Genomic DNA, 14805 nt, shown 5'->3' with positions numbered 1-14805 from the left:
GTAATAATAAAAGATAAAGGCTTCAGTCCTCCTGAATGTTTGTTGAAGAAAATGTCTTCTCATCCAGTACTGGGTGTCAAACAAGAAATGCGACTAGATAGAGTGAAGGTGTCATAAGAGGTTGCAGAAAGGTAGAACTGGGTACAATGCAGAACAAAATATAAAATGGATCTTTGAAAATACTATGCACATATGGACATAACAGCTATTAGATATAAAGAATCACTTCATGCATCGTATGTCTAAACATATTAACTGATAGCAGAAATATCTTAGGATTTATGCTTATCTGAGCTAGGCCAGTAGATCTCATCAAGATTGGAAACAGGGGCATTACAATTACCTTCAGTGCTAATGAAGAGATAAAAAAATTGGTACAGTTCCCAGTTGAAAAAAATTATCTAGTAACACGTAAAATTATACGTGTGGGTATCAATGAGGAAAGGATTATAGATTCAGCTGTGACACTTCAGTAGTTGAATATCGTAGAAACATTCACAACGCAAACACTCATATATAAAGGTTTTTTAGATGAGGCTTTGGAGGGCTGCTGGCATATGTGCAACATAACCCGGCAAGAATCAGTGCCATCAGCACAGGAAAAGAATGAACCAATGGCCTCAAAACAAACACACCACGTTAAATCTTAGCTTCCAATTCAATTTCAAGTTTAATAAACAGATCATGAATGAATCAAGATTGAAATGCGTTGCAAGTTTGTCACAAATCAGTGAAAATATTCTGAAATGTTTACAAAAGATCAAGCTAGCTTAAATGAGAACACTGTGACATTAGCACAATTATTTTGCAGATAGGGTTGCCGAACCTAGTAATCTGTTTCTAACTATTTTTAACGAGGCTTCCCACAGTAATAGAAAAATAGAAACATTCTTCCAATAAGCAAATTAAAAGAAAAAAGCAATTGTTGGAAAAGAAAACTCTAAAATATGAAGCTCAAGCTCTGGTTCTTTGTCTCTATCAGCAACTTTGAATATGGTTTCCCACAACATCAAAGTAAATACTAAGAAGTGAAGCAATTGAAGAAGTTGTACAAAAGCTCAACCGAAATAATCTCTCTGCTCCGAGCATGGCAAGACAGGTAATAGATGGACCTGTTAATGTGCTTTTTTATACATGTGTAGGTCTTTGAGATCTGAGAGCTGGACATTTAGTAATTTTTTGCATTCTTTTTGTTGTAAAACTCTTTCATCGAACATGGTGACAGTAAAATGCCAGTAAAGGCTCAAAACTAGAAAATTAATCTCAATGTTCTAATCATCATGACTCAAGCTGTCCATCTTCTTTGAAGTGGAAAGAGTGGATACTGGCAAATTTAAACTCAAAATTACTGATCGAATTGTACAACAAACAAGTATAAATGACTTCAGGTGAACTCATAAAGAATGAACACCATCCTTATTGTACTTCTTAAATTGACAGAAAGGGACTGCTTTATTTGGGAACTTTGAACTACTCAGTTCAAATATTCAAGTTATGGTAATTTGAAACAAGTTCCTTGAATAAACAGCACTAGATCATAGAATCTCTACAGTGTGGAAGGAGGCTATTCAGTCCATCGAGTCTGCACTGACCCTCCAACAAATTAGGCCTGTTTTCTTTAGAATTTAGAAGGTTAAGGGTGATTTGATTGAAGTCTTCAGGTTAAAACAGGAAAGACAGGGTAGGCAAAGAAAAACTAATTCCACTGGTTGGAGATTCTTAAACTAGGGACATTGTCCATAAATTAGGGGAAACAACTGCAAGTGAGAATTTACTGTATGTGCAGCCACATTGTCCATCTGTACATATCTTCAGCAGAAACTCAGAAGCATTCAATTCATGACATCAACAACAACTGAAAAAATAAGTTGTTACTCATAACATAAGTATGGGAAACATGAGAAAGTGGTACAAATTTTTATATTTTGCGATGTGATTTAATAAAATAAACTTATCAGCATAACATTTTTACAATACTAGTGTGCACATTGAAATTGAAGTACAAAATTTTCTTTTTCCTCTACTCTGATGAAGAGTAGCTGCAGCTTCATCAGAGATAGAGACCGTTTGCTTGGATTGGTGAGATGCTTTTGACTAATCATAGTTTGAATCTTTGGTCGTTGAGAAAGGAGACACAATTGTATTGTATTAGTTATAGGGTGGGTGCTCAATGAATAAGATAGGGAGTATTTTGAATGGAGATTCCAGTTTTATGTTCCTTTCCATGATCATTCCTTGCCTTGGCCAACATAAGCTCCTATCCAATGAGTGAATTAAACAACAAATGTGTAGCTTCCTTTCTGTTAGAAAGCAGCTTATTGGAGATCAGCCACACATTGATAGGCCTTTGGTAAAATGTATAGGTACTTGTCATTCTGTTAAAGGAGGCAGACAAGACGTTTATACGTAGCAAGTTTAAACTTTACTTTGGAAAATGGCAAGGTAAAGATTTTTTAGTTTTTTAGACTTCAGGATTTTTTCTTACATTTGGTACAACACAGTGACAGACACCCAAACCAAATCAGCCTTTCCAATACCATAAAATTGAAACATTTAAAGACCCTCAAAACTGACGCCAACCAGACGTTTTGAATAGTCAATCCCAGGCTTTGCAATTCTCAACACCAGTTTGTAGCTTAAACAAAAGACTTAGTTATTTATTTACAATACTATAACTTTCATAGAACAAAATCTAATAAAGTAATCTAATTAGTCTACATATAAACACAAAAATCTTCATTTTCAGACTCATTCACTCAAAATATAGATAGACAAATAAACACAATTATGGGATAAATAAAAGAACAAAACTGGCCAGATTACTTAAGTGGTTTTCACTATACGTTGTTCCACAGGCAGAGATGATGGTTTCCTGATTGAATTTCTGAGATGTTGAACTGGCTCACCTTTGCAGTTCACTCAGGTTAAAGCAGTAACACTTATAACTTTGTTTTCTATTCTCTGAATCTCAAACAGCTGATAAGGAGTATAGGCAGGGAGCATTCAAATCTGCATATTGTAACATCAACATCCAAATTCCTTCCCATAGAACACACCCAAACCCAATTCAAACTGTGACCCCCCCTGACAGATTGACAATCTGCTCCACAAGGTCCCAGTTACTATTCAAAATCTGAGCATAACATCTTTTCCAGACTTGCTGGAACCAATTCTCAGGTACTGACCTTGTCAATAGCCAGTTTTTGCTGTCTATTTAAACATAATGATGAAGTATCCAAAGAACCTCTTGTTCAGGAACCAACCTGCACTTAACTTCTAGGCATGACCTCACGAATAAACAAAAGCTTGTTAGGTCTGTTTTCCCTTTAACATAAGCTATTACCCACAGTCCAAAAGTTATCTTTAGCTTACAGTTCCCAGATCACAGCTTGAACCAAAAACTGATCAAAGAATTAAAAATAATGAAAAATCATTGAGCGCTCTAACAGATTTTAACAGCATCAATGAGTATGGGGAGAAAGTGGGATTATGGCCTTGAGCTAGAGGTTCAGATAAGATCATATTCAATGATGAACAGGCTCAAAAGGCCAAATGACTAGTTCAACAGCTTTAGTAATTAATAAAAACTTAGATGACAATGCTTGTAGGTTATTGAAAAGAAGAAAGACTTAATTTAAACTATGTTATACACATTGTGCACTCTTTGTCTGCACAGCACAGAATATATAAATTAACCTCTATCAACAACTGCTTGGGGTAGCAAAGGAAAGGCAAGCACAAAAGGATTTTAAAGATAAACTTTATTTTCTTTTTCTTTATTCATTAACGGGACTTTATGGCTAGGTAGCATTTATTGTCCATCCCTAATTGCCCAGAGGGCAGTTCACAGTCAACCACATTGTAGTCTGCAGTCACATGTAGGCCAGACCGGGTAAGGATGGCAGTTTCCTTCCCTGAAGGACATTAGTGAACCAGGTGGGTTTTTCCGACAATCGACAATGGATTCATGGTCATCGTTAGATTATTAATTCCAGGTATTTTATTGAGTTCAAATTCCACCATCTGCCGTGGCGGGATTCAAACCCTGGTCCCCAGAATGTTATCCGGCTCTCTGGATTAACAGTCCAGTGATAATACAACTAGGCCATTGCCTCCCCTTAAGCATACCTGCGCTTTCATCAATCTCTAAATTAGTGCCAGTGAAAAAGCAACATGAAACAACAACCATTCACCAAACTTCACTGCTGAGGAAACAACAACATCTAAATAGTTGGGACTCACATCATTCTCACAAGTGAAGGACTCTGAGAACTTTAAACTATAACTTCCTTTACCTTCCTGTCTGTACAGACACTTTCCTTTCCTCTTAACAAGGTGATCACTTTTTTTTGTGTGTGTAATTGATGCTGCTTTTTCAATACTTTCTCAGAGTAGCAGGTAATAAAATTTTGCTTTAATTGTGGAAAACCTTGTCATTTGACTCCTTCCTTTTGATCTAGTTAATTTTATTTTAATTGAAATGCAGTAGCTACACCCTGAAAGAGAAATAAGAACATTTATTGTGATCAATAAATGTTTAATGTCTCCATGTTACAAATGGGTGAGATGGGAGAATCAACTTTTAGAATGTAGCTACAACACATCATTTCAAATGAAAATAACTAGACCCTCATTTTTAACTCGTCTCAATTAACATTACAAAAACAGAATTTCTGGGTATTATCACATTGCTGTTTATGGATATTTTCACTCCTATTTTACAACATTGATTATGCTTCAAAAGTATTTCACTAGTTATAGACATTCTGCAATTGCGAAAGATGCTGCATAAATGCTAGTTATTTTTCTCTTTTTAATGGATCATGTAAAGTTTTTGTGCAATGTTTTAGAGTTTTTGTTCCTATCACCTTATATGCCCTTCAGGATCTGCTTTTCACCATCAAGACCTTTCTGCTGCCTCTTGTTGTCTTTTAAGATGCTTTATTCCCAACACAGATTCAGTTTTTAAGGTTCCTCAACTGCTTTTGGTAACCTACCGGATATTCCCTCTTTTGAGTCTCAATGCTGCAAATTATTCTCACCATCTCTTTCTCCTCCATTGACTTAGTTCCAATCCTTTTGGGCTTCTTGCTGGCTGAATGCCTATTAAAATGCTTTTTCTGCCATAATTATCTTTTATTAATTTTTTTCCTGATTGCTTTTAAACAATTTCAGTTTGTTTTTTCCTACAGAGATTGATCATTCAGGTTACTTTGCCACTCCTCCCATCACACAACACACAGCTTTCATCCTTAGGGCTCCCTGCTTCCCCTAACTGCCTTTCACTATGTTTTTCCTGCCACAATTTCCTATTTTAAAACTTCCAGAAATGCTTTTGGCAGCCTGCTTTTTTTTCTTTTTATAGATCAATTCCATCAGTTGTTCCTAACACCTCTCTTCACACCCGCAACACTTTGACTACTCAACAGAAGTTCATAAACTGCAGAAACTGAAACCCTCTTTATTTTGTACCCCAACACCACTATTAAATAGAGGGATGTTCACTTTGTCTTAATTTACCACAAGGAATAGAGCAAGAGACCTAGTAGTAAAATTTAAAGTTCAACTAATAAAAATTGCTACAGATAAAGGAAAATAATTGGCCTAAAGTTCTGTAAAAATGCTCTGGTTCAAATGCCAGAAAATTTTATTTTCATTTATACTTGTTGGCACATTTATATTTCCAAATTCTTCAGTTTCATAATCAGGATACCCATTTTTTTTAAGTCAAAAGAAGTCAAGTTTCTGTCCATAGAAAGTGCATGCAATCATGTGTAAAGACAACTTTCATGTAATATGATGACATGTCAAATGTACTTAGGTGAGGGATCAAAATTTATGAATGTAATACTGTCATGAGAAGAGAAAGGCAAGGATTCTTCAAATTAGTAGGAATTAGGTTCAGATTCTGATTGTAAATTTTCAGTTTGATTACACTTGTGAAAGGATTATTCTTAAAATTAGCAGATTGCAAAAATAAGATCACAGATGGTTTTCAGTGAGATAATGCACTCAAAATCAGACTAGAAAAGTCACCTAACAATCTTAATGAAAAATCTGTTAAAGTATTTTAAAGCCACTTCGATAATAAGGGATTTCTGAATGCTATGCCAGATGTGACCAATATAGCTTAGACATCCAGCATGCCCATTAACTGCTAACAAATCAACTCAGCATTACATAAAATTTGTGGAAAATCTTATTAAATCGTATTGAATTACCGAGATGACAGATGATAAATTAGCATTTATAACATAGAAACAGAACTCAGCATAACCATTTGAATACACAAAATATGCCGATATAATTTTTCCAGTGAATTTTCTTTTATTTCTCCTTGTTCTATTATTAACTTTCCTGATGTCATCTCCTTCTTCATTAATATCTTTCTCTAATGAGTTCTAAAGTGCACACAGTGTAACTAAAATTAACAATCTCCCAAAATCCCACTTGGTTTGTGAAAGTTTCTTCTTCTCTACCCAAAAATGCTTCTTGAGATTGGAAGAAATCATCAGTCTCTTTCACTGTAAATCAACTTGAAATATCTATCAAAGAGAGAAAAAAATCTTCAAAGACAGGATTAGATCTTAGACACTAACCACAGAAGTTATTAATGACAAAGTCAAGGATTCATAAGCAATCAATTTTTATTTCAAATAGACTATGGGAGAGATTTGCTTTATTTACCACTTTTAATTCAAAAGTGAGCACAAATATAATGATGAAATTTAAAGATGAATTACTAACAGAGTCATTGTAAATTTGACTGACGAATCCAAGAGACGAGAGAAACCAATCTCAACCGTTACAAGGTTGGAAAATACAGTTGCTCCTTGCCAGCCAGCTTGATTTCTCCTCCTGATTTTTATTCTTAATGTCTTTGCTTTCCAGATTAATCACACTGGGCAACATCCCTACTTGCATCATTCAAAAACAAATCTTTTCAACATTCTTTTTCCTATGTCAAACTTATCTGCTCTTGCACAATGCTATTTCTTTCTGCTGAAATTGCTGACATAGTATCTGTGAAGCCAGGAAAGTCCCAGGCACCACAATTGAGCAGTGCATACATGATCAGGGTAGTTCTTTTTTTCAGTATTGAAATACCTGTCATCAGGACCAAAAATAGTAGTTGATCACACCTCCCAGACATGCACGTCAAATCTGAGGTCAGATAGCCTGGCAGTGCTACTGCAATCTGGAAGACAGAAAATCAGGAAAGGGAGAGGAAAATGGGTGAAGTGAAGACAAGAGCTAAGGAGATTGTTTGGAGACAGCAGCAGAAGTTCGGAGCATGGCAATAACAGAGGAAGGGAAGAAAATATGACTAAGGGCTAAGGACCAATTGGGAAAGGGATAACAAAACTTCGGTGTTCATGAGAGTAAGAATATGATGATGATAAAATGACAGATCCTTTTTTCCCCTTTGTGTCAGACCTGGATCACCTTCTTCCTCCCCTCTTCTTCTCCGCAACACTCATGACAGGTTCTCCCCATTTTTCCAGCCTTAGACCTGGATCATGCACTTGTTTATAAACAGGTATCAACTGATTGCTCGCAATTCCTGCCGCATTTACAGCAAATAACATTGCTGGACTGAATGAAATCCAGAATTTGTGACACCCCTTACTCACTTTGCAATGTGGAAAGTGACTATCACCACCCATCTTTGTTAACAAACTGTGAACCTAGCATAATGCCATTTTAATAACTGCATCAGTTTGCACATTCTCTCCATGTCCGCGTGGGTTTCCTCCGGGTGCTCCGGTTTCCTCTCACAATCCTAAAATTTGCAGTTTAGGTGGATTGGCCTTCTAAATTGCCCATAGTGTCCAGGGATGTTTTGGTTAGGTGGGTTATACATAGGAAATGCGGGGTTGGGGAATGGGTCTGGGTGGGATGCTCTTCGGAGGGGAGGTGTGGACTTGTTGGGCTGAATGGCCTGTTTCTACACTGTAGGGATTCTATGATTCCTATGAATGTGTAATCTTATGGTTTAGCTATTCTACTGTCTACCATTACAACCAAACCAGAGGTTCACCCTGGTTGAACAGGAGGCGTACAGAAGCACATACTGGGAGCAGCACTAGGCGTAAATAAATGAGGTGTCATCCTCAAGATACAACAAAATGCTGTGCATACTAAATTTTCTTTGAATCATAAACAAAAACAGAAATCGCTGGAAAAGCTCAGCAGGGCTGTCAGCATCTGTGGAGAAATATCAGAGTTAACATTTCGGGTTGAGTGACCTTTACTCATGTCCAACTCACTGCTTCCTTCCAATTTTGCGCAGCAGGGATGCTGCCTGCTTGAAAACTTTGCATGCAGAAGGAGATGAAAATTTGCCACCCAAAAGCAGAGTGGCTGTCAAAAGTCCTGGACTTTCTGAAGCACATGTTGAGGTTCCTTTCGAGATTCCAAGTAAAGGTTTATATTTGCAGAGTTATCCAGCTGCAGGTGAATAAATACTGACCTTTATTTAAACTTACCAGAAATTCTGTCTTACGTCTATTATTAAATCACGGCGCCCTAAAAGGATTTAAAAACATTACCCCTAAAATATATACATTGTATTGAGAATAAGTGAGAGTTGAGGGAACAGGAGAACTGGAGAAAAGCTATTCAAACCAAAGTTTTTTCAATCTTGCCAATGTGTGTAATGCTCAACTATGCTTTTACTGCTATGTTCTCTTTATTTGAAAGCCTACTTACATCCAGATCAGTCACATTGATCCAATTGTCTCAGCCCATCTGCTACTGAAAATCTCACTCATATCTTTGTCATTTCTAGACCCTCTGATTCCAATGTTCATCTGTCCCCCCATGATCCATCCTCTATACACCATCCAAAATTAGGCTCGATGCATTGTATCCTGAACAAGATCCTGCCTCATTATCACTCCTGTGTTAGCTGATGAAGATTGGGTCCCAATCCTATTGTATCTCCAATTTACAATTTTCATCCTCAGTTGTAAATTCTTCCAACCAATTCTTCACCTCTCCCCATCCCAGTGATGTTCATCAGTCCAACAGTCTCTTTTCCATGAATTCTATTCCTATGACTTGGCCTTTTGTACATCCACTCTTCCCTTTGCCTCATGATTGGTAGCTGATCAGCTGCCAAGGCACCACAGCCAGGAATTCCTTCTCCAAACATTCGGGCTTTTCATCTCCCATCTTTGTTAAGGCCCTCCTTAAGACCTACTTCTTTAACAAATCCTTTGATTACTATGTGAAAAATTACGTGAAAGACACTATATGAATGCGTGGTTCACGGAACAGATAGAAGCATTGTGACATAGTAGTTTGATATTAAAAAAGGATCCTACCTTTTCCATGCCCTCTGAATAACTGCTGCTGCCTTATTCTTCTTTCGAAACAGCTCTTTTCGCAATCTCTCCTTTTCCACTATTTGTACTCGGATTTCCAAAGGGATAAGTTGGATATCAGAGCTCCTATCGTTCAAAGTGGTAAATGAACCATTATCAGTGCTAGGAGATTGAGAAGAACCAGTCCTGTCCCGAGGTGCATTTTCAATTGCATAATTATACATTCCACTGATACTTCTAGGTTTTGGACAGGCTCGAGGATGCAAAACAGAAGTGATGGTATCAGAGCACTGGGTGCTAGTTTGCATGGCATTGTCTGTACTGTTTACAATCACAGATTTGGCACTTCCAGGCCGACTTGAACCAGCAGGTGAGAATCGACTGCACTTTGCCCAAGGCACTTCATATTCTTGGGAAGATTCAGATGTTATTTTATGATGTCTACCACAAATTAATGGAGGTGGATTTTGTTGTTTCACCGATTTTTTTGTTGCACTGGCTGATCTGAAGCCAGCAGGTTTTGACTTACAGCCATTGGATCTGCGGGCACTTTCAGGGATCCTTCCATCATTCTCAGTGTTAGCATCTCCTTTTTCTGAAGGAGTGAGCTGTCTACAAGACTGTAGCTCATTAGGAATGCTTCTTTCATTGTATGGATGATGATCATTGACACGATTACCCTTTGAGCTTTTTCTGGTAAGTTCTAGAATGATGAAACAAATCACACATGAGTAAAAGTAACCAATAATTTATAATAAACAAATCTTGTTTTATGACAATTGAGTTTGCACCTACATACATGGAAAGCTCTATTCTTGGTAGTGTCAACAAAAATTCCTAACTATCTGCAAAATTCTAAAATTGAGCAATTTATTCTGGCAAATTTCAAGTTTATCTAGGTGACAGGTTTTAGTGTTGGAAAATAGAGCACTTTTCCACCGATCATTAATTAGCATCGAACACTTGAAGGTCAAGGAATATACTTCCTTTGCATAGTGTCCGAGCAATATATCTCACTTAACCCAAAGCAGTTAACTTCCCTAACACCTTTTATTTCACATCTTACATCTTAGAACAGCTGTCATTACACTGCTGCATAAATACTGCTAATGAGTTTCTTTGACTCCTACTCTCAGCTGCATTCAACTATCACTGGCTCCTAAGGCTTTTCATGAGCCCTAACCCCAACACTTACAATAGAATAGAATGTCCTTTATTGTCACGAGTACTCCAGTGCAGAACTACAGGAGTACAGAGAAAAATTTTTACAATGGCTGCCTTCAATGGCACCATCTTAGGTACAAAAGAGGGATAAAACGAAAAGTGGCAGCATTTCTTACGGTGTCTAAAAAATAAATTAGAAATAAGATAGTTATAACATAGTTCAAGGATTGACATCACAGTCTGGTAAAGAATTTCAAATAGCAACAGTTCAGCATGTGGTCTGACTGCCCCCGCCAGGCCCCAGTCCAACAACTGTCCCGCTCTGCTCCAAGCCCCCAGTCCGCTCTGCACTGGCACTCAGGTGCACCAAGGTAAGTTGCATTGCTCCAGGACCCATTCCCTTTGCGCTGTTCCGGGACTCGTTTCCCCTTGCGCTGTTCCAGGCCTGCTTCTCCTCGTGTTGCTCTGGGACTCGTTTTCCCTCACACTGCTCAGGGACTGCTTTCAGACACGCTGCTCCGGGACTCGTTTTCCCTCACACTGCTCAGGGACTGCTTCCAGACACGCTGCTCTGGGACTCGTTTTCCCTCACACTGCTCAGGGACTGCTTCCAGACACGCTGCTCTGGGACTCACTTCCCCTTGCGTTGCTCCAGGACTCATTACATCTCATGCTGCTTCAGGACTCATTTCACCTCGTGCTACTCTTGGATTCATCCCCCCTCGCGCTCCTCAGGAACTGCTTCTCCGCATGCTGCTCCAGGACTGCTAAAAAGAGAGAGAAAAAAAGCAAAGAAAAATAAAGAACAGGCGGAGCAGAGGAGCTCCGTGTGCAGTGTCCTACTCTGCTGCCAGACAAATACAACACATCAAGATGTTTCCATGTTTTTGCAAAAGTTGCAGATACTGGAGATCTGAAATAAAAGAAGTGAGTGCTGGAAACACTCAGCAGGTCTAGCAGCATCTGTGGAGAGAGAAACAGAGTTCATAATTGTTGTCAGTGACTCTTCAACTGAACAGGCAGCACTTAGCTGGTGCCGAACTTAGCTGCATTCATTGGTTTCCAGGACTTCTGAAAGCCCTCAACGCATTGAGCTGTCAAACAGCTCCTCGGACTTCTTCTTTAGCGACAGCTACATATAGCCAATGACTTTCCACCACCTTCTCAGTATTATGGACCAGACTAAACTCCCTCAAAATGTATTAAGAAGATAGCCTAAACCTCAACATTTTCTTATTTTTAAAGGCAAGTGTAAGGTGTTGTGTTCTGGATGCAATTCAATTGGTCAAGCCATCAGGCTTCAAGCAAAATACACTTTATTCTTACACTATAGTCACACAAATACAAACAAAATAAAGAAGAATTGGAATAACTTAACACTATCAGAACAACAATTTTTTAAATACTAAACAGCAACTGTTCCACTAGAGTAACATCGCATAAACGGCCTTGGCAAAGGTAAATTCAGTAAAATAGATTGTCTCACATACAATTCTCCAGTCCCGGAGGAAAGAACATCAAGAGAAAACTCAGAGAGAGAGAGAACTCAAGCGTTTTGCTATAGCAGAGAGAGATGTACAGCAGCTTCCAAAAGTTAAACTAAAATCCTGGTTCTGTGGGAGCTTGATTCCACCCCTTCATGCTGCTTCTATTGTTCCAACTTTTAAAAAAACCTAAGGCCTTACAAGCTGTTTACTTTATTGGCTGGAAACAGACCGCTCGATACCTCTGTCTCAACCTCTCTTCATAAGAAAAACCTGGTCAAAATACACCTCTTATAGCCACAGTATTGTCAATAACAGCACAGCTAATAGCAGCATCTGTTCTGAATGGTGCTTGTTCCTTTCCTCTTGACTCCCGTTTTGACTATCTACTAACTGACTAAAACAGTCTTTGATTGTTAAACTGTTTTGTGTGACTGTTCTCAGTTGAAAACCTCACAATAAGCCCCACCCTTGTTCTTAGGCAGGACTGAATAAAGCAACCATTGAGAGAATTATAGCAACCAGTGGAACATCCTGTTCCCTGAATTTTACAATATTGACTGACTGCTGGCTTATACAGTATAAATAGATATAAAAAATGTATTTCATCCAAACGCACAAGAAACAAATCTCAAAAACATCATGTGATGCAATCTTCTTAAATTCAGGAAATACATTAATACTTTATTATGGTGCACACTGGACTGGAGACTTTTCAATGGTGCTGAACACAGCAAGTGGAAAAGGTTGTAAAATTAGATTAAATTCGATATTATAAAAACATAACTAGATTTGTCATCCTTGAAATGCATCTCTGTGGTTGATGTTTAATTTTTACATGTTCAATATGGATTTCTGGTGCTGTTCATAAGAATTTGGAGAATGAGGAAGGATAGTATTGTATTGGCACATTACAGGTCTCAACATTGACTAGGGCTACTTTTACATATACTCAAGTCAGTAGACACCAAAGTCTGACACAGGTCATTCAAGAAGTTGCACCCCATCCTTGCAGATAGACTAACATTTACTGTATTTCCCTAACTGCCTTTGGGAAGATAGTGGTTCTTATAGAAGGCAATAGACCTGAGGGTTGATCTTGGAGATTGCATGGACTCTACCCAAACTGATGATGTCATGCAGTCTTGGATGGAGAAAGAGAAGTCTACCTCTACATCCCAATGGGAATCAGATGTGTTAATTCTGGCTCCTGATAGATACAGTTACTCTTGCTCCTCTGCAATATTTTATTCCCACTTCTGGTCTTGCTCTAAACCACTGCTCAACAGCTGTATTTTCATTGCCTCTCTGCTACTTTTAGTGATCTAAGAAACACTTCATTGTCTTTTAATTTTCTAATGAGGAATGCACAAGTCAGCTTTGAAGTTATTTCCTCCTTTGTTTTCTTAATCTGTAACAACATTTTTTTGAGATCTAACTAAAAGGAAAAATGGAGGAGGAGTGTTCCTCTCTTGAGCAGATTATACTTCACCTCCTACTCAGAGCACAGTGCTTGATCTGCATGCATAGGCCTTGAGCTGAGTCATGTATCTACTGTTTTGATCCCACCTAGTTTTAGGCAGAGGTCCTGCACAATCTATTGAGTCCTTGCCAAACAGTTCTTCTATAACTTGTAGCAGAATTAAAGTCAGAAGTTTAATTAAAAACCGAAAGAACTGCGGATGCTGTAAATCAGAAACAAAAAGAGAAGTTGCTGGAAAAGCTCAGTAGGTCTGGCAGCATCTGTGAAGACAAATCAGAGTTAACGTTTCGGGTCCAGTGACCCTTCCTCAGAACTGATGGTAGCTAGGAAAATGTCGGTTTATATGCAGAAGATAGGGCAGGGTTAGGGCGTAAGGAGTAAACGATAGGTGGGGATACTGCCCAAAGAGGGAGAAGAACAGTTGGTTTGTCTGTCCAACTGTTCTTTTCTCTCTTTGGGCTCTATCCCCAACTATCATTTACTCCTTGCCCCCTCCCCCCACCCTATCTTCTGCATATAAACTGACGTCTTCCTAGCTACCATCAGTTCTGAGGAAGGGTCACTGGACCCGAAATGTTAACTCTGATTTGTCTTCACAGATGCTGCCAGACCTACTGAGCTTTGCCAGCAACTTCTCTTTTTGTATCACTAGTTTAATTGATATTTGGGTTTCCTTACCATTTAACATATATGGCATGTTTGGTATAATTTGTTCACATCTTTATGCAATTCTGGCCATTAAAAATATTTTAGTATTTTAGCCTCTGTTTTGCTAAAATTACATGCCAATGCCATTTCATGATCAACACGTAAAATTTTATGATGATATTCAGATAGAACTACCACCTTAGGGGCAATTGCCCATTCTTCATTGGCTCGAATTTGAGGTGATCTCCATTCCCTCATGAACACTTTGTCTCTCAAATAATAACACTCAGGTGTAGGCTCAACTCAACTTCTCAGTGGGCTGTTTGGTATAACACTCTTAATTCGGGATTCACCTGCTACATTGTTTTAAAGAAGATGGGCTAAATTGGATCCCATCTTCCATTTCTTCCTTCCTTTTATTCTATTTTTTGAAATTTGTGTCAGATAATTGCATTTCAATGTCAGTTCCCTATTTCATAGCATCCTTGTCTTCCTGTCCAATTCTATGGACTTGAGATTGCGTTACAACATAATTGTAAAAGATTCCAGGATGTTGCTCATGAGTATCTCAGTTTCTTTCATTTCTACTGATTGCTCCATCACCCTCAGTGAGGCAAATATTTTTGAACTAGTCAGGTAATTTCACAAGATAAAATCAATTCCTTCTGTAGGAGTTTATTTCACAACTGCAATTACA

At 38.2% G+C, this 14805-nt stretch overlaps 1 protein-coding gene across 1 annotated transcript in view; it reads right to left on the bottom strand.

The window, feature by feature from the left end:
- invs (inversin) overlaps window positions 1-14805 on the bottom strand; it is a 155541-nt gene that overhangs the window by 44501 nt on the left and 96235 nt on the right. Inside the window, exon 10 of the mRNA XM_048608231.1 lies at window positions 9330-10032. Coding sequence (XP_048464188.1) covers window positions 9330-10032 — 703 coding nt within the window. The remainder of the gene's footprint in view (window positions 1-9329; window positions 10033-14805) is intronic.

This window comes from Rhincodon typus, chromosome 2 (genome assembly GCF_021869965.1).
Source record: "Rhincodon typus isolate 14 chromosome 2, sRhiTyp1.1, whole genome shotgun sequence".
Lineage (NCBI taxonomy): Eukaryota > Metazoa > Chordata > Chondrichthyes > Orectolobiformes > Rhincodontidae > Rhincodon > Rhincodon typus.
The sequence above is the reverse complement of the archived record's forward strand: the minus strand, read 5'-3'. Positions and strand labels throughout refer to the sequence as shown.